Source organism: Austrofundulus limnaeus, unplaced genomic scaffold, assembly GCF_001266775.1.
Source record: "Austrofundulus limnaeus strain Quisiro unplaced genomic scaffold, Austrofundulus_limnaeus-1.0 Scaffold12, whole genome shotgun sequence".
Classification (NCBI taxonomy): Eukaryota; Metazoa; Chordata; class Actinopteri; order Cyprinodontiformes; family Rivulidae; genus Austrofundulus; species Austrofundulus limnaeus.
The window spans coordinates 3,047,494-3,067,912 of record NW_013952414.1 but is presented as its reverse complement, the minus strand read 5'-3'; the positions used below and the strand labels follow the sequence as shown (position 1 = coordinate 3,067,912).

At 38.6% G+C, this 20,419-nt stretch overlaps 1 protein-coding gene across 1 annotated transcript in view; it reads left to right on the top strand.

The window, feature by feature from the left end:
• The window catches only part of slco5a1 (solute carrier organic anion transporter family member 5A1), a gene marked incomplete at its 5' end in the record, with an annotated part of 46,160 nt that overhangs the window by 18,194 nt on the left and 7,547 nt on the right, over nucleotides 1–20,419 (top strand). Inside the window, 4 exon segments of the mRNA XM_014002309.1 lie at nucleotides 8,267–8,399; nucleotides 8,497–8,717; nucleotides 15,123–15,287; nucleotides 19,712–19,910. Of these exon segments, the coding sequence (XP_013857763.1) occupies nucleotides 8,267–8,399; nucleotides 8,497–8,717; nucleotides 15,123–15,287; nucleotides 19,712–19,910 (718 nt within the window).

Genomic DNA, 20,419 nt, shown 5'->3' with positions numbered 1-20,419 from the left:
AGGATTACTGAGCCAGGTTCAAACCTCTGCAGTTTGTATTAAAGGCCACAACGAGCCTCAAAAGTTGGGCTGCATACATTTGTTTTTCTCAGTCTGGTTGTGCCATGTTCATAGATGAAACTCAGCGTACTCATCACTGATTTTGAGAGAAACTTTTGTATGTCTGCTGCAGTTCAGCCATTTGCATAGTGAAACCAAAGGGTTCTGAATTCATGTCTCAAGTCCGCCACATATTCTATCCAAACTGTCAGAATCGTCTTATTGTTGCCGTTTCATGACGAAAATTGCGTCGTTCAGTTTGCAGCTTTGAGTCTTCCACCTCTGCTTGTCACAACCTGCAGGGAGAACTTTTCATCCCCCTCTGCATGAGAACTTACCATGTGGTTGGTCAGAAGTTTGTGGCGTATTTGTTTATGCTGAAAACGCTCGGATGCTGCATTTTGCTTTAACTGCTTGCTTTCAAAAATAAAATATTCACTTCCAGAAACCAACTGTTGTACTAAGAAGACATTTATAAAGAGAGAAAAATGGCCAAAAACCCATGGGTGGGTGATAAGAGACATTTTGCACAGAGGATCTGTCTTTAGAAAACTGTGGAGCTTTTGAGGTCAGTGTACTTTTTGGTCATTCGTTTTTCATTTTAAAAACAGATATTGAAAAATGCAATTGGACCGTTAGTCTATTTTCATTTTATACTTTAAAAATGGTAAAACAGTCCATTTTTTTGTTTTCTCAAGTAGAAGTTTAACACTGTCGTTACCAGACTATTTTTGGTGGAGCTAGTTGAATAACTTTTTAATAACAGGTGGTTGCCTGTAAATAAATAAACACTATCTAACTGATTTTAAATTTCTTTAACAGGTGTCAGCAGATAGTTCATCACTGACACTGGTTCCTGGGGGTTCTGGTGTTTTTAGCACATGAAGCCTTTCTCCAAGAGGTCCATGGTGAGGAACTTAAAGCTGCAGCATGTTCCACAGGACAGTGTTGAGTTTCCTCAACAACTGTGTTAAACTTTGAGTTTGATAAAAAAATGTGTGGAGTTTAAAATAAAAAAATAACTGTTTTTTTGGTTTTCAATATCTGTTTTTAAAATGAGAAATGAATGTACAATTCAGTATTTCAGCATTTCTTATCTGGCAATCCTGACTGGCATGAAAACTACAGTGGATTCAACAAGCACAGCAATATCCATGTAAACATAGTTTTTGAAAAAACTGAAAAATTTCCACCGATAATTCACGTAAAGAGCCAGTTTTTTATGCTAATTAGTGCTGCCACTAGAGAACTACTTTGTTAGGTACATTAGCTGTGTTGCCATATGTATTTGGCATTATATTCATTCATTTTGTGCCGTTCCACATTTGAAGGGTGAGTAAAGGTTCGTTAGAGGTTGGAGAACCAAAGGATGTTGTTTTATTGTTCTGTAGTCTAAAATAGCATTCTCGGCCAAGATGACAAATGCCTTTAACTGCAAAGACCTGCTAAAATAACACAAAGCTACAGCAGCTACTTTGAAAATACAAGCTCTTTGAATTCATTCTTGTTTTTTCCTGTCTCCCCGTCATTCATTCCTACGATCTCAGGGTGAGTCATGCTGCTCGTGTTAGAAGCAGAACATTTACAGAGTGCGGAGGAGGCAAAGCAGAGACAACGGAGCAGAGCTGGTCCCTGAAGGTTAGATATAAGAGGGATGCTGCTGAGCAAGCTTTATCACTCAGTTACACAGCAGGATCAGTCATCACAGACTACAGCTCTTCTACCATTTCTCCATTTTCACATAGATTTTGTTTGTCCCCRTCAAAGCTTTTATTTTATTTATTTATTTTTTTGCTTTGACCAGTTTCTTATCTAGCAGATGTCTTTTTAAAAACTGGCTTTTTTGTTTATTGCCTTTTTCTTTTTGGGTTATTGTCATATTTGTCTGTCTGACACCCAATTCTTCACCATCACACTGGAGAACCACTAAATTTGGGGGCAGCAATGCACTGTAAAGCTTCCTAAACCTTTTATTTAACCAGGAAGGTCTGATTAAGATTAAAAACCTCCTTTTCATGGGGGTCCTGGCCAAGAGGCAGCAAAAATTACACAACAAGTAATGACACAATTAAATTGCCATACAAATGTTTATTAAAAACGGTCACAGTTTAAGGAAATTGTAATAGAACTAATACTTTTATGTTTAAGCTAGTTATTCATGACATCCTTTAATGAACTAGGTTTTCATGGCATGCTGTTCATCTGCAGATATAATGATTAAAGTCAGAACAAGATTTGCTAACAACAGTAATCATTCTTAGATATCACTTGTGTTTATCTTTGTGTTTTCCCTTGACCTTGTATCAAATCTTGCTAAGATGACAGAATGGTGTTTGTTAATATATATATATGAGGCCTCTCGAGACAGTGTTCAACGGAGTTCAACAGTAGTGTGGAGAGAGAACCAGAGAGAGGCAGAGGCACAGAGACAGGCCAGGTTCTCTGTGTTTCCTGTTGTTGCAATAAAACTCAGCTGATCATCTCATGGAGTACCTTCATTCTTGGACCACGCATTTCTGTCTTTGATAAATAAATATTGCCATAACAGAAATCATCTCTACTGCTCTGTCTGAACCTAAATGGGCTCAGTGAAATAAGTTCAGTTAATCGCCACTCTTTTTGCAACATGTTGCAAGCATTTTCCCAATTCTGTGCGGAGAACTGGAAAAGAGATAGCCTGGTAAAAACCAGACCCTTGTCCTTCACTTTGCTTCATACGAGGGTCTGGACTCGTGGCTATAGAGAAGCAATTCTTGCTGGAGGTGTGGCCTCTGCTGAAGTGTGTGTGTATGTCGCTGTGAAAGAGGCTAAGTTGAGAAACTAACTGGAAATTGTGTGCGCTGTAAACAACCCTACTGAGAGGAGAAAAGTACAGAGCCGAACGAGACGACTGTAAATGAGAGCTGCTGCTTTGTCAGACAAATTTAACTTAATTTGGAAGCCTTATCAACACAGACTGGCTTCATTCACTTCCTCCACTGCCGTATGCTAAACTAACTAGCAGACACTGCGCAGAAAATCGACATCATTCAAAACCCTGCCTTCTGTTTGTTGATTGGCCCAGGTAAAATAAACTACAAGCAGACAGTGCGCAGAAAATCAACATTCTGTTCTCTGATTGGTTCGGCTAAAAAATCTGCCAGTGAAATCATTGTCTATGGGAGAAATGCCAGACGGAGCAGAGAAGCGAAACTAGAGTAGAGCGGAGCTGCGTAGGAAGGCAAGAGCCAGGCTAGAAAAGAGAGCAAGAAAAGGCCATTTGAACGCAAATAGTAAGAATCAACTCTTCTTCGTGCTTTGACTAATTCATAGTTGTAGGAAGGAAACAGCCCATGAATGGCCTTATAAAGGAGGCAGGACTCAAAAGCCTGAATTTTGCCTGAAACTCTCAGACTGAAGAAGTCTCTTGGAAGAGAGACGAAACGTTTCATTAAAGAAGAACCCGTCCAGAGGACCTATACAATTTTTTTCTTTTGATTTTTTACCTGGATTACTGAGATGCATCAGGACGCCTTATAAAGTGTACCAATGTCCCAGTCGACAAACATACAGTTCACAATGATGGGTCAAGGCTTTACAGTTAGTAACAAACCTTAGAGAAGCATGATAAACATTGTTTTCTGATTAGATTTCTTTGACACACAGCTCAAATTCTTCCTCAGTATCATATTTACCCCAAATGCAATTTAGATGTAATCTTTACATAAACAAAAAGCTGATAACTGCATTGATAATCTGCTAAACCGTTACCTCTAAACATTTAGAAAGCATAAAAAGCAGTCCTTATTGTTTTGTCCTTCAGGTGCTGCTGGTTGAAGGTCTTTTGTATAATTTAAGTAAGCCTGTGGGCGCCACGCGATCTTCATTGGCATTCATTTCCTGCAGGCCTGTGACGTCTGCCACCCACAGCCTTGTGTGTTGAGTTTGTGTGGAGCACTGCTGCTGTGCCAGCATATTCCCCAGTCCTGTGGCCATGCCCTGGCCCTCAAATACCTTCCACTACCTGGTCCTGAACTGACCTCTCCTGATACCAAGAGGGCAGGGTAAAGTAACGAGTAAGGCACGGTTTATGTGACCCCCTTTTGTCCTCCAGTAGAGCAGAGCACTGTTAAAATGATGGATGACGGAGCTACACACTTCCCCAAAGGGAATAAAACAGCCATTCCTGGAGGATGGAGTTTGGAGGGCAACCAAAGTACCATATGTGGCGGTTAACCTCTGCCTGGATGGATGCACCTGGTCTATCAAACTCAAGCCAGGATATGCTAAAAGGATGGTGTTTTATATGTGAATAGTTGCTGCTCTCTAATAAAAAAACGTGTTCATCTTAATGTGTTCTGTGAATTTATCTAGGTTTTAAATTTTGCAATTCTAAGGTTATCTCTATTTCCAATCAGAACTTAAACAACTGAGAGTTCTGCTCAGTGGAAACAGTTCTGTAATGAATTTGGGTTTGTGTTGTATAAGAGCATAAATTTGAACCTCACATTTTTCTCAGTTAGTTGCAACTTGCAGCCCAGTTGTAAYGAATTCATCTTTAACCATTTTTATGATGGTTCATCAGTTGTTATTCCACAGCTCTTGTATTAGAAAAATAAATAAAGATGAGCCATCGCAGTCACTGTCAAATGTAACCATTATTCAAGCTTTTTCAGCGCTAATTATTTGATGGTTTTCTCTGGCAAGAATCACTTGGTTTCGATACCATTGCTTGTGAGAATTTTTTTTTAAATTTCAAGATTGAGATAGTAAAAGACCCATTGGTGTCCTTTCCAGCTATAATTTATTGTTCAGTGTCTCTGGGTGGTAATATCCTGTTACTTTGTGAATGCTTTCACTGCTGCGGTGAATTGACTCTCCAGGCAGCAGGAAATGAAAAATGACAGTGAAAGAAGTTAAAAAGATGATATAAGATATGTGACAAAAATGGTGAAAGAGACAGGAAATGACAGCGGAATTGAACCTGTCTTTTTTTAACTTTTATTTTTATGGTTTGTGGAAAAGGGATCCTACTTCTAACGTAGATTTTATGGGAATGAGACTGCTTGTTGCAGCTGCTGCAACACAGTTTGTACACAAACTAAAATGTATATTTTATGCAAATACTTCATTCTTTCCTTTTGGAATTTATTTTTGCATTTGTGTAGAACCTTAAACAGTCTTTGGAGCCCATTGTTGTTTTCCATTATAACATAGACCCTGTTTTCTGCTGATAAGAGGTTTTGTACAATGAACAAGTGATTTCATTAAGATTTGATAAGAATTTGTGCTTTGGGATGTTGTTTGGGTCTTTCTATTACAAAGAACATGGCTTTTGTAATCCACTTTCAAAAAAGGAAAATTAAAGATCTGAAACTAGAAATGGATGCCTTTTATTACAGCGGGTAAAATAAGTATTGAACATGTCACCATTTTTCTCAGTACATATATTACTAGAGGTGCTAATGACATGAAATTTTCACCAGATGTCGGTAACAACCCAAGTGATCCATACATACAAAGAAATCAAACCATAAATGTCCAGAAATTAAGTTATTTGTAATAATGTGGAATGGCACAGGGGGAAAAATATTGAGCACATGAAGAAAGGGAGGTGTAAAAAGGCATGGAAAGCCAAGACACCAGCTGAACTCTCTCAGTAATTAGAAAGCAAGCCTGCCCCTTGTCAGTGCAAGTTAATATCAGCTGGTTCATTTGTTCAGTCCCAAATGATGGCCAGGTATCACACAAGAGCCATCTGATGATGGGTAAAAGTAAAGAGCTCTCTCAAGACCTTCACAACCTTATTGTTGCAAAGCATAATGATGGCATCRGTTACAGAAGAATGTCTAAACTTCTGAAGGTTCCAGTGAGCACTGTTGGGGCCATAATTCAGAAGTGGAAAGAACATCATTTCACCATAAACCGACCACGACCAGGTGCTCCTCACAAGATTTCTGACAGAGGAGTGAAAAGAATTATCAGAAGAGTTGTCCAAGAGCCAAGGACCACTTGTGGAGAGCTTCAGAAAGACCTGGAATTAGCAGGTATGATTGTTTCAAAGAAAAAAATAAGTAATGCACTGAACCACCATGGCCTGTATGCACGCTCACCACGCAAGACTCCACTGCTGAAGAAACAGCATGTTGAAGCTCCTTTAAAGTTTGCTGCACAACATTTAGACAAGCCTGTGTAATACTGGGAGAATATAGTCTGGTCAGATGAGACCAAAACTAAACTGTTTGGATGCCATAATACACCTCATGTTTGGAGGTCAAATGGCACTGCACATCAGCCCAAAAACACCATACCAACAGTGAAGTTTGGAGGTGGGAACATCATGGTGTGGGGCTGTTTTTCAGCATAYGGTACTGGCAAACTTCAAATAATTGAAGGAAGGATGAATGGAAAAATGTACAGAGACATTCTTGATAAAAATCTGCTTCCATCTACCAGGATGATGAAGATGAAACATGGCTGGACATTTCAGCAAGACAATGAGCCCAAACACAAAGCCAAGGAAACTCTCAGTTGGTTTCAGAGAAAGAAAATAAAGCTGCTGGAATGGCCCAGCCAATCACCTGACCTGAATCCAACAGAAAATCTATGGAAAGAACTAAAGATCAGAGTTCAAAGAAGAGGTCCACGAAACCTTCAAGATTTGAAGACTGTTTGTGTGGAAGAATGGGCCAAAATCACACCTGAGCAATGCATGCCACTAGTTTCTCCATACAGGAGGCGTCTTGAGGCTGTCATTGACAACAAAGGCTTTTTACAAAGTATTAGATAAATTTCAGTAAGCATGTTCAATACTTTTCCCTGTGCCATTCCACATTATTACAAATAACTTCATTTCTGGACATTTATGGTTTGATTTCTTTGTATGTATGGATCACTTGGGTTGTTACCRACATCTGGTGAAAATTTYATGTCATTAGCTCCTCTAGTAATATATTTACTGAGAAAAATGGTGACATGTTCAATACTTATTTTACCCGGTGTATGCTTAGAGTGAATATTTAGATATTTTTAAAAGTGGTTTGGGGAAAAGATTAGGTTTTTCTGTAGATTCCGTAAACTGAGTTCTTTTTAAACAACTAACACAGATAAGATATTTTTAGTCTTTCCACAGGACCTTATATGAATTTATAAGAGATGGTCTTACAGAAGACAGTTTTCATTTCAAACTGAAGTAAACCTACTTGCTGGCGGGTGAAATGTGTGTGTGCATGCAGCTATTATGCAATCTGGCTGGGAGATATGTTCTTTTGGTCTCGGGAGAGATTAGACTTCTGAGTGCTGGTTTGGACACACAACACACCTGCTGCCTTTGCAACCAAACACAGACTGCAAACACCAGCACACTGATGGGGTTTGGTGCTGTCATCCAAGAAAACAAGCTTTGAGAGAAATAAATGAAGCTACAGAAGCATTTTGAAGGTGTGCGTAAATGTGGGAGGTGAGGGCAGCAGCATTTGGTTTGTTGCTATTTTCTAAGAGGAAATATACCAGAAATGTTGGTGTGGGTGCGAAATTTGGCACGCACAAAAACATGTTTAAGCATATGCATACACGCAACAAGAAAGTTTTAAACCATCGACTCACAAGTTCACACAAGCGCACACTCATTCCCAATTCCAACAATGTTCCATCATGTGTAATTATAGAAAGTTTGCCCCGTATTTCAACCCGTAAATGGTTTTGACTGGCCTCCCTGCTGGATGTCCGCAGGAGAGTTTTCCACTTGTCCAACTAAGGTTATCTAAATTTAATGAGTTTTCTGTCTCCCTGTGGCTAAACTGTGGCACATTTCCCTCACCTTGGTGATGATTTAAGACCCCAGAGGATTAATATTTCACCGCAAATTGCACTGTGGTTTGCTGGTACACCCTTAGGTGAGAACTCTGGAGCTTCCAGGTCGGTTTTTACAGACACTTCAGAAGCTGTAAGGAATAACCTCAGGGATGGTGGAGAGTTCCCACTGCTCACAGAACACATGCTTTGAATGAGGTGAATGAGGAATCAGAGGTAATAAACAGGCCCTGAAGGTCTAAGGCAAATAAACATTGAGCAGAAGGTTATTAAGGAGGAAAGTGGACAAAAATATAAGTGCTAAAGCAGTCCTTATTATGGGATACATATACAGTATAACAAGGGTTTTATTTTTGTCAAAACTTTAAAAAATCTTGCTAATTTTTAAAGCAGTGTTAAGTCAATGTTTCTGATTGGTTTTGTCTTTTGTTTTTAGCTATTATGTACGTGATGGGAGCCCTGGGACCTGCTGCTGGCTACCTGCTGGGAGGTGTCCTCATTGGGTTCTATGTTGACCCTAAAACTGTTGTGAACATCGACCAGAACGACCCTCGCTTTGTTGGCAACTGGTAATTATACATGGAGACCCAAGTACCATCACGTTTCAGTATATGTGCTCCCTGTTTTGAATTATTTTCCATCCCACTCTTGTTTCATTTCTTCCAGGTGGAGCGGCTTCCTCCTGTGTGCCGTCGCTATGCTCCTGGTCATCTTCCCCATGTTTGCCTTCCCCAAAAAGCTGCCTCCGCGTCACAAGAAGAGGAAGAGGAAGAAAAAGATGGGCTCACCGGGCGACGTGTCGAGCGATGACGACGTGATGAAAGAGAAGTCGAGTAGCAAAGATCAAAATGTGTCATCCTCTATGGGTTTTGGAAAGGATATCAAAGGTGAGAAAGTGATCCTTTCACCTCTAAATTCTGAGCTGATGTTAGTACTTTTCATAAATAAACTGTGAGCTATTGATGTGCAAACAGGATATAATTCACTCAGTGTTGGGGATTACTCATCCAGTAACAGAAGAGTCACAAAGATCTTCTGTAAAKATATAACTGATTGATGACGAACTAGTGTGGAAGAGTATTGGGGGCTTAAAGTAAATGGATATTAAAAAGGGACCATTTTACACTGAAGCCAGAATATTTTCAAGTCTTTTCCGAGTCCAATATGCCAGGAATCTCCCTGTTTTCCCCAGATGAGCTCTCTCCTGCTTTGGTATTTCCCAGGTTCCTCTTGTCTCGTTTTTGCTCATGGTTCTCTTTTAAATTAGCTCTCAGGGGACCTCAGTCACATTTCCACACACAGGAGTAGACAGGCTGCATAGCGCAGCTAAAAAGCATCTTTCTTGTTTTCCTAGTGTATGCTTTTTTCCGTGCAAATTCAACCATGTATTTATTGTGGCTCCACACACAAAAATTAATGCTTATGTGCACAACCGGGCCAGTCAAAACAGTGCTTTGTCTTGGAGATGCACGCAGTGCGAATGCGTTACAGCTTCGTCAGATCGCTGCTTGCTCAGCTGCTGTTTTATTTGTCTCAGCGGGATGTTTTGGGCTGCTGTGCAAACCACGGCCAATTTTGCAGACTCAGGCACTTCAATGTGTGGATCCTGAATGTATTTTAGTACTGTACGTGTCCTTCTGTTGAGGTATGCTTGTTTGTCCGTTGCACAAATTCAGCATTTTCTGTGAAAGATATCACAAGCAAACACTGAAAACGGCTAACATCAAATGCATTCAGTAATGCATGTCAGGGGGACAACATTCTGATTGTGGAATGTTCCAGGCTTTGGGTCTGCTGCTGTGAGAAAGCAGTTTTCCTAGAAAGGTTCAAAGGCTTGGGAAAATGACTGCTGACACAGTGCATCATAACCACGTCTCAGTAAGTGATTAATTACCTCACGGGATTAGAAATGCAGAGGCAGACTTTTYAGCTGGTATGTTACCACGATCAATTCAGCATATACCATTCAAACTGTTCAAGATTCTTTACTGGTTCTGAACATTCAGAACTAAAGTTTGTGTTTATCCTGCAGCCTAACGTTTTTTTGTTAGCATTTGGATCTATTGTAACAAACTGCCAATTGTCAAGGCTATTTTTTTATAATATTTTTTTTTTTATATCTGTGTGTTGGTAATGTCATTTAGACACATTGCTTATTCTGAAGTTGGACCTGTTTCAAATATAAAGGATGCAGTTGCAGATTTATTGGTTGCTACAATTCAAACAATATACAGTATTGCAAAATAGGCCTGTCAGGATAACGTATTTTGCTGAACTATAAATTGTCTTGAAAATTATTGCAACAAACTATATCGTTTTTAGACCATTTAAAAAAAATATGACACACACATGTTTGTTCTTCTATCCTCATGGGGACTTTGTATTGACTTCCATTCATTTACTGGTCATTTCCATAGCCTAACTCTGACCCCTTACACTAAACCTAACTCCCGCAGTACATACCTTACCCAAAACCTAACCTAAACTCAATTCACACTTTAGTCCTAAACCAAACCTCTGACCCACTAATCGTATTTCCCCCAATGGGGACCAAGCTTTTGTCCCCATAAGGAACAGTGGGTCTTCACCAGGCTGTGTGTACCGAGAAAATGGTCAAAAATTGTCCCCACCATTGCTACTCACCTCTATCCAAGCCAGCATAGTTTATTCTGTATGCGTCTTGAGGCATGCAAGATGAAAGAAATTCGTCAGAAAACCAAAGACGCTCCTCTGGATAAAATCCAGTTCTCGTTCTACAACGGTTATGAGACCATGAGCCAGGCAAATACCTAATCCAAGAGTTCACTTCTTTCTACTCTAAAAAGGGGGGATGTGAAGAAAACATACAAGCCGGCAAATGAAAATTATCAGCCTAATTTTATTTTTTGACCTCATCGCATTTATTGTGACATCATTGGATTGATTTGTGTCAGGCCTAGTATCAAACAAAGCAGGATAAAATATCAAAAAGGGGTTTCATTTTCTTTAGTTTTCCTTAAATAAATGTTAAATCCATTATAATCAAACTGTAAGGAGAAATTCGGGTCATGGTTTAATTTGTTACAAGACAAAGAGCAGTGTTAGAAATTGTCTTTGAGCTCTGCACATACTGAGGGAACTGTTAAAGTAATCAAAGACTGTGGGCGTAGGCTGTAGCTGCTTTGTTATAGGTGGCATATTGTTTGATAAAWATGTTGGCAGAAAGCCAAAGGTGAATTTGAAATTAAAAATATATAACAATTCAAAGTCTGTGAATGGACACTGTTGGCCAGGTAACTTGGAAAATACAAAGTGCAGCAGTGAGTGAAGAGTTTACAACCTGTTATGAATCTTAGTGCTTCATGATAAAATGCATCCATCTGTAGAGCGCTAAAAGGATCATTCATATATAGGAAGACATAAATTCTGCAGAGGTGCCTTGTGTGGATTTAATGCAAGAGAAAACTGCTGACGTTTTTTGTTTCAGAACAGCATACCCTTCATTTAGATGTCATTCTGTACCCATTTGAGATGGAACAAAAATGAACGATGGAGCAAATCAGACGATCCAATCAGACTGGAGATCCGATTTGTTTGCAATAAGCAATAAACAAGTGTGTTATTTATCACAAAAGACTCTAAAAAGGCACCAGTTACATTCTCACCCACATTGTAAACAGTTAAAAATGTCCTAAACAAGATGTTTGTAGGTAGTGACAGTATCAAGGGGTTTGTTTAAAAAAGTGAGTTGATTTGTTATATTGAAATGTCTCCTGGGTGAGGAAAAATACATGCACACAGTTTTTTTTAACATTAATTGACAAAAGATTATCTTGAAGCCAACCATGAAATGTCTGAAGATCTGCTTGTAACTGACTATTAATAGATTCAATATTGAAATCAGACAAAAAAGAACAGTATCATCAGCATACATTAAAATATTTGAATACTTCAATATTTTTGGAAGGTCATTTATGTATAATAAGAAAAGCAATGGGCCCAGTATGCTACCCTGTGGAACTCCCACGGAACAGGRCAGAGACCCGGACACAGAGCTTCCATGTTTCACAACCTGACACCTATCAGTCAAATAAGAGGAAAACATTCGTAATGCAGATGATGAAAGTTGAAAAGAAATCAACTTTTGTAAGAGAGTATAATGATCAACTGTGTCAAACGCTTTACGAAAATCAATATATACAGCACCAGTTACTTAACCTTTGTTCAAAGCAGCATGTATTTGTTCAGTGAATAAAATTGATGCAGACATGGTTGACCTTGACGTGCGGAAACCATGTTGGCTATTGCTTAGCATATTATTAGCTTCTAGATGCTGAAGTAGTTGATTAAATAATGTTTTTTCAAGTAACTGAGAAAAATAGGAAGAACAGAAATTCGCCGATAGTTTGAAACTTCGGTTGGATCACCAGATTTAAAAATGGGAGTAATCTGAGCAAACTTCCAGGCATCAGGGAAAATACACTGCACAATACATAAATTAAGCAAATGATGAAACAATGGTAAAAAAGTGTTGGCATGCATTTTCAAGAAATCCATRTTTATCTTATATTTGTCAAATGCATGTGAGCCATTTAGAGATTGGAGTGTATTCAAAACATCACTCTGAAATTTCAGAAAATGAAAATTGCTTTGAAGTGTCAGGATGTTTAAATAACTTTAAACTATTAGCTTGTCCCGGAAATGATGTCCTTACTGAAGAAATAAAATATTCATTAAATAAGTTAGCAATTTTTTCATGATCAGAAACAAGAAGTCCATTTACTGAGATTTGTGAACTGTTATTAAATGTTTTATTGTTACTTTCACCAGTCACTGACTTAATCGTTTCCCATAATATTTTTGGATTCTTACTGGCTGAAATAATTWGATTTTTAAAATATTGTTGTTTGGCTTTGCGTAATTCAGCAACACATTTATTTCGGTAACTGTTTAAACGAGACMGATTTTCAGAAGTTTTTGATATTCTATAAGTTTTCATTGAAKAAGCTTTCAACTTTAGGAGATGTATTATAGAGGCGTTCAACCATGGAATTTCATATTTCCAGACTGGAACTTTACAAGTTGAAATATATTTTTCCTGTATCGTCTCCAACTTATCATAAAAATTTGACAAAAAGCGATTTGGATTTGACAGAGAAATACCCTCATTCCAGTTCGTATTCTCAATCTCAGCATGAAACATGGGTAACTTTGATTTTGGAATCCTTTTAATGAAATTATGCACATGACCTGTAGGTTTCTTAAGGTTTTTTCTAATGACATAAATAAGTGAATGATCCAAGACTATTTATATTTGTATATATATTTGTATTTATAACTCCAGATATGCCATATATGGAGGATCGATTTGTGAAAATAAGATCCAAAATGGAATTGCATGTCTTGCCAAATCTTGTTGGTACTTTAATTAACTGTTGAAGCCCTAAGCTTAAAGACTTTGCTTTCAGGCCTTTTGAAGTTTTATCAGCCCAGTTCATATTGATATCACCAAGAATCACAAATTCTTTTGATTTTATGCCTTTTATAATGTCAGTGAGCTGCTCTAAATATTTAGTTGAATTAACACTTGGAGGTTTATATGTAACAACAACCGTTACTGAAAGGTGATKTGTAARCTTGATTTCTAATTGCAGAGATTCAGACTCAGTTGACAATTCTATTATAGAATATGAGTTATTTCTTGTGAACATAAACTGCAACACCACCTCCAAGCCTATCAGTACGGTCTCTACGATACAAGGAATAATTTTCAACTGTAAAAAACTAATTTGGTATAGCAGGAGTCAGCAATGATTCTGATATAGCCATAACATGTGCTTGTGTCTGAGCAAGTATTACTTTGAATTCATCCAGTTTAGGTACAAGACTTCTCATTTTTAAATAACAGATTTTAAAGCCTCTAATTTTACCTAGTTGATTTGGCGTCCCTGGATTTTTTTTAGGCGGCATGGTGGCTCAGATGGTAGAGCTGATGCCTCTCAGCAAGAAGGTCACCAGTTCAAATCCCGGTCCGGGGACCTTTCTGGGTAGAGTTTGCATGTTCTCTCCGTGCATGCGTGGGTTCTCTCCGGGCACTCCGGCTTCCTCCCACAGACCAAAAACATGACTGTTAGGTTAATTGATAACTCTAAATTGTCCCCGGGTGTGAGTGAGAGAGTGAATGGTTGTTTGTCTTGTTTGTCTCTATGTGTGTCCCTGTGATGGACTTGCGACCTGTCCAGGGTGTAACCCCGCCCCTCGCACTGTGACTGCTGGATATGGGCACCAGTGACCCACGCGACCCTGAAAAGGAATAAGCGTGTACAGAGGATGGATGGATGGATGGATGTATTATTTGATACATTGTGTGTATTGAACCTAAAGCAGTGCATTGAACGGTTCGATACAGATAYGTCTACTGTGGCGCCCCTACATGAAGTGTCTCCTTTTTTCTGTTCTTAAGATGAAGAAATGCGACCACAGATTTTTGCCAGCCTTGAGGCAAAATATGCAGCCTTGCATGCTCCAGTGCAGAATATTGGCAGGAAAGCATTTTTGACATATTTGCCATTGTTCTTGATGACATGCACTTTCCCAGACTAGTTCATGGACACACATTACAAATGAAAAAAAATGTGCTTCATTGCTCAATAACTCAAAGTTCCTATTTTTAAATGTAGCAATTTGTGTATAAAGCTTTTTACTGTTACAGGCTGACATCATGCAGAGTTGTTGAATAGACTTGGAAAATGGTCGATCAGCTGCTAATGATTGTTTGATTTCCCCTGGCAGTAGGAGTCTTCACTTCTAATAACAGACAAAACCACTACAAGCATTTCATCAGTGTAGAAGCTAAAGCTGGTACACTCTGTAATATACAGTATGCTCTATTCTGTACTATTTTAGTGATCAAATGTGAGTTCTTCATCACTTGCACACAACCCTCAAACAGGCATAAAGGGCCCAGAATAACAAAATTTAAAGGTAGACTGGAAATTAAAGAGTGTTGATGTCTAAATTGTGCTCATTTGTTAACATTTTAATATTGAACATCATGTAACATTTGTGTATTCAGGTTTTTATTTGCTTCTGCATTGTTGCGTGAAAGGAAAATGCCTACCCAGACTAATGAGACATGGTTGAGCTCGGTTCCTGAAAGAGAAGCCGTTTTGTTTTTCATGAAGTATCTGCTCATGTTATTATTATAAGTTCTGTTTAGATTGGGAAGGGTTGGGTTGACAATAAACTGGCTGGGTTTAATTACACTTTAAAGGTATTAAAGCTACTGTTTTATTTTTTATTTTTGGTCCCAGACCTCCCCAAGGCTGCGCTGAGAATCCTCAGCAACGTGACGTTCCTGTTCGTCAGCTTGTCCTACACAGCTGAGTGTGCCATTGTCACAGCCTTCATCACCTTCATTCCCAAATTCATCGAGTCCCAGTTCGGCATTCCTGCCTCCAACGCCAGCATATACACAGGTAAATCCCACTTTTTACTTTTTTGTTTTTTAAAATTTGGGTCCTCTACATCAGAATTCTATTAAAGATTTTATTACTTTAATGAAATCTKCTTCAGTCTTACAGCTAAGTCAGTGTTGTGTTTGGGTTGTTTGTGAGTGAGTACAGGAACGGTCCCCCRTGGGCCACCATCAAGGATGAACGACGCTCTGCAGTATGGCATCAGTGGTTAATTAGGAAGAAGTCAAAAGGCTCTTTATTTTATTATTGCCTTTATACTGATGTGTAAAGTATTAGAAATGGTAAATAAATACCATCAGAGATGTTCAGTGCTCATGTTGAGCTTCTTATTCATTAGCTTGTAAAAAATGTAAGAATTCATTAAACCCTGTCGATTATATTTACTGATAAGCTTTGCCACTAAAGTCTTTATTAATGCAACAGACACACTCAGTTGTGTCAGCAGTTTGTGCACGGTGTATGGTTTGCAGGGAGCACAAAGACCCAGCCTAATCCCTCAGCTGTGTTTGAGCCAGCGTCGCTAATAAACAACTAATCTGGTGGCAGGATTATTATAAGAAGTGATTGAAAACTTTAATAATGGCCTTAAAGGATGTGTGCTTATATGTTTTTGTGTCAGACTTCTCTGGCTAACACGGTTCCTTCAAAACACAGAAACGTACACAATACATGCAAGTGTTGCCAAGATACAAAGGGTCAGAGGAAATGGGTGTTGCGTTTGCAATGGCTACCTGAATGTTGCCAAGACACTTGATTGTGATGATGGTCGGAGACGAGAGGGGTTTGAGGGCTCTCCTTTTGATGGCAGAGCTTCCTTTGAGAACGCTGATGTTTTCTTTATAAATAAAATGTAAAATTTGTTTTGTATTGTGATTTTAATTTGTTTTACCAAATGGCTAGTATATTTAAAATCAAATTTAGAAAGTTTTAAGCAAAAGTTTTTCATATTTAATAAAAAAAAAATAAGGAAAAACACATCAAACATTGACAGGGAAATTGAAGAATTTGTTTAACCCATTATTTGTTATTTTATCTGTAGGTCGACAGATTCAGTTTTCTCATTTATAACTGATGTTCTGACGGAGCAGTTGGTTCTTAAACAAATTGAATGATATTATAAATGCTTATCTTCATATAATTCTGAGAAAAAATATATGTATGAATTTATTTAAAAGCTAACCAACTAATGACGAAACCTAATTTGCGATAGGCATCCTCCTCTAAAGGTTTCTTTAAATTAGTTTTTTTTAATTTTGTTTATGAAACACTGAGGTAAGTCTTCATTTTAAAAAGAACTGTTCATACTGACATTGAGTTCATAACCTAAACTTGATTCAGGTTTCGCTAATTAAAACGGTGTTCTCAAATTGTCAATTTGTGTTAATTTTATTTGTGCTTTATTGAAAATTCAACAGTGTCAAAAACTTAACCTCAAATCAAATCCTTYGTAAAACATGTATTAATCATTGTCCAGCAGTCTAAGAAAAATGTTAAACTAAAACGATGAACTGATTTGATGAATGCTTTGTTGACAGAGGTTTTTACAAAATAAAACCTAATAGAAAGAAACTAGTGTTGTGTTGTAAACCAGATCCTAGCTCCTTAGCTTTTTCATTTATAAATAATAAAATGAGGTATATCACAAATAAAATTCAGGTTGTTTCTTCAAGGCCTCTTTTAAAAATAAATCAAAATAATGTCCAACATTTTTGTGGGAAGAATAACCTTCTGATGTTAGATGTGTTAGAACAATGCATTTATTGTGTTGAAATTATCATTCACAGCCTTCCTGCCCTGAACGATCATTAATGATATGTTAGAGCGGACGTTACTGTGTGTGTGTGTGTGTGTGTGTGTGTGTGTGTGTGTGTGTGTGTGTGAGTGTGAGAGATATACACACAGCTCTACTGGAACATAACGTTTCACTATTTTAATAAAATGAAATAAAAAGGCGTCAGCCTTGTAACACTACTTTTGTTGTCATAAAAAGAAGTTTGTAGCATCAAGTTATCTTGAACTTGAATAGCCTCAGAGGCTGATGAATCAACATGAAGGTGAAGACTGCAGCCACAGAAGTTACCACATTTATGAATCTGTTGCATGCAAGTTTAAAGAGCTGCAAAGTGTTAACCAAACTTTATTGCAGAAATWGAACTAAAACATATTATATACGCTCCTCTCAGCCACAGGTTTTCCCCACATTGGTTGGCGCCCTTTCTTTGTCTCTTTTCAAAGTTGCACCTTTCATTCCTGTTGTTGTTTGTTGCATTTCTCGTGGGCGTCTGTTATTTGTTTCTGGGACGTCTGCAGTGCATCATCCGGCACACGTTGGAAAAAAACCCTCTCTCACATTAAAGTCAGCAGAGCTGTTAATCCAGATAAAGCCTTTAAACCCTTCGCACAGTGTTTAATCCTGTGTAATAGTGTTTATATGTGTGTGTCACTGTGAGTATATTTAAGTGTGTGTTGTGGAAAGCACATGGTTTTAGCACAGAAACATGCACTTACATGATAATTCGCCAGTCTGTTGTCTGGTTGTGACTGTGTGCTTTGTCTCTTCTACTCCATTCATGTGTTTGTCTCACAAACACAGCAGCCACTGCCAGATGACATTTCTTTGTACTTTTGTCATTTTCTTTGCTCATGCACTTCCTGAGGAAAGTCCRACCCCCTTTGACTGACCTCATCATTTTTGTGCGAGCTTCTGGATGAACTCGAAGGCTGCCACGTGCTACTGCCCTGAGCCATAATTCCTGCATGATGACACTTAGCTCCCGGTGCATCTGACTAGTTTTATGCTGTCAGTTTGTGTAGATTTAGTGGGCTTGTTGCAAATGTCAGAGACTAAAGTGACTCACTGCTAACCTCCCGTCACCCTGATACAACAAAGCTTGTCCTGGTTATTTTACTCTTAGTTTATGAAGGGGAAGTCACGCTGGCTTTTCTGTTTAAATCAGCTGAACGCCACAGTTTTTTAAAATGAAGACAGTGTTTTTGTCTACATGTGTTTGTCTTAGTAAAGTATCTCCGAACCTCTGGAAATAATTTATTGGAACATTCAGAAATTAATTATTGGACAGACATCTGCAACTGGTTACTGTTTCTGTCACAGCCAAGTGACCTGAAAAAACACAAAAATRGCTATAACTTAGTCAGTTTCACAGATTAGGCTATTTGATGTGGTAGTAGCTGAAATTCCCTAAAGGCTGGAGGGGGTATTATATATTTTCCAGGCACATAATTCAATTCTATACCACAATCAAGTAAATATGTTACCTTTTAGTTGTTATGAAAATTATGTATATATCAAAAATAAAAAGCTAAATGTTTTGAAATTGGTCTCTGTGTCTTTAAACACCTCTACTGTTTCTGACACTACCACTTCAGCAYGTCATCAAAACAGTGCTTCATGCAGTTTAAACCATTTTGTAGGAGCGTTGTGTCTGAACTGTGATTTCATTGTGCTCTGTACAACGACAATAAAGGTTTATCTTTTGTCGTACAAAAAGAAGCAACATAATATAGTATCTGTTTTGGAAAATTACAACTCAGTATACAGTTGTACCTTATTCAAATGATCCCACATTGGATCCTGAAAGTAGATTTTCTGAAGAACCAGTGTGAGTACAGAGGCTCTTACAAGACGTTTCAGCTTGGTATCATACTCTCACATATACGTCAATGTTAGGCTAATTGTTGTGAAGAAACTATAAATATAAATCATTATGAAGCTCTGTTTTGCAATGAAATCATGAACATTCACTATTTTTAAGATATGTTTTGCTAGTCTGGTGGAGCTGTGTGGGGGGAGGGATGCTCAGCTGCAGACTGAGCTCCAGGGAGGAGCTTTGTGTAAATGAGTGGAGCTTTGTATCAGCAAGTTTAGGCAGCTCCACATGGCTACCACACAGATTCAAGGATTTTTCAAACATGCATGAATGAGTCAAAGCAACACTCTGGTAATGTTTTTGATGAGGGAATGACTTTATAACATGATATACAGCTGAAAAAAGTCAGTTTTGCACAATGGCACGCAATGCATTATAGGATATAGTGGTCCAAGAAGGATCCATCGGACCCGTCCCTCAAATCTGGGCAAAAAAAAGGACGCATTTGTCAGCTTCATGGGAGGAGTCTTCGAATTTGGACAACCTCCGGTGTGGCGCTGTGACGTAAGCCTTCTGAGKCTGCAGCCCCTGAATTTGGACACAGCCCTGGTGTTAGAAGCTGACCAAAACAGTAGACATAAAAGTTCACAAACCTGCAAGCTGAGGCTGCCTTCAGGTTCAGACTTCCCTTTTAAAACAGACCTGTGGTCTCAGTGGGATTTTCCAAGCTCAACAAAGATTTATATTTTTTTCTCTGTATTATCTGCAGCACTTCCTTCATCTCGTCAGATTTTCCTGTTCTCTTTGGTCTCATAGGTCTGATCATTGTGCCCAGCGCCGGCGTGGGTATTGTGCTGGGGGGCTACATCATCAAGAAGCTGAAGCTCGGGGCGAGGGAGTCCGCAAAGCTGGCCATGATCTGCAGCGGGGTGTCTCTGCTCTGCTTCTCCACGCTCTTCATAGTGGGCTGTGAGAGCATCAATCTAGGAGGCATCAACATACCTTACACCACAGGGTGAGGACAAACCTACAACTATAATGACTTTATATATATATTTTTTCAAACCTTAAATATATAGTTTGTGCCTGAGCAGATTGCAGAATAGAATAAATAGTTGTTTTATTTTTTCCCCTCAGGTTGGAAGCTCTCTAATGTGTGAGAGACAAACAGTATGAATCATGTAAGAGGCATCTGTGGGCTCAGGATGCTGTCACCGTTCCCATCATCCTCATGTGTTGTGGCACGGTGTTGCAGCGCGAATGATTAATTAGCAACACTTGCATCTGCTCTCGTGGTCCTGGTGAATCACTTYGCCACCTCTATTTCTGAACGTGCTGCAGAGTTAGCAGGCCGTCATGCAACATGTCACATGAGCACGCTCACACAGATGCACGGAGACACCACTCTGACCATGGATGGTGCAAAAAACATCCTTCAAACTGATGATGTCATTAGGGCTGCACCGATTAGTTGAAATAATCGATGACATCGATTATGTAAATTTGTCGACGCAGATTTTTTAT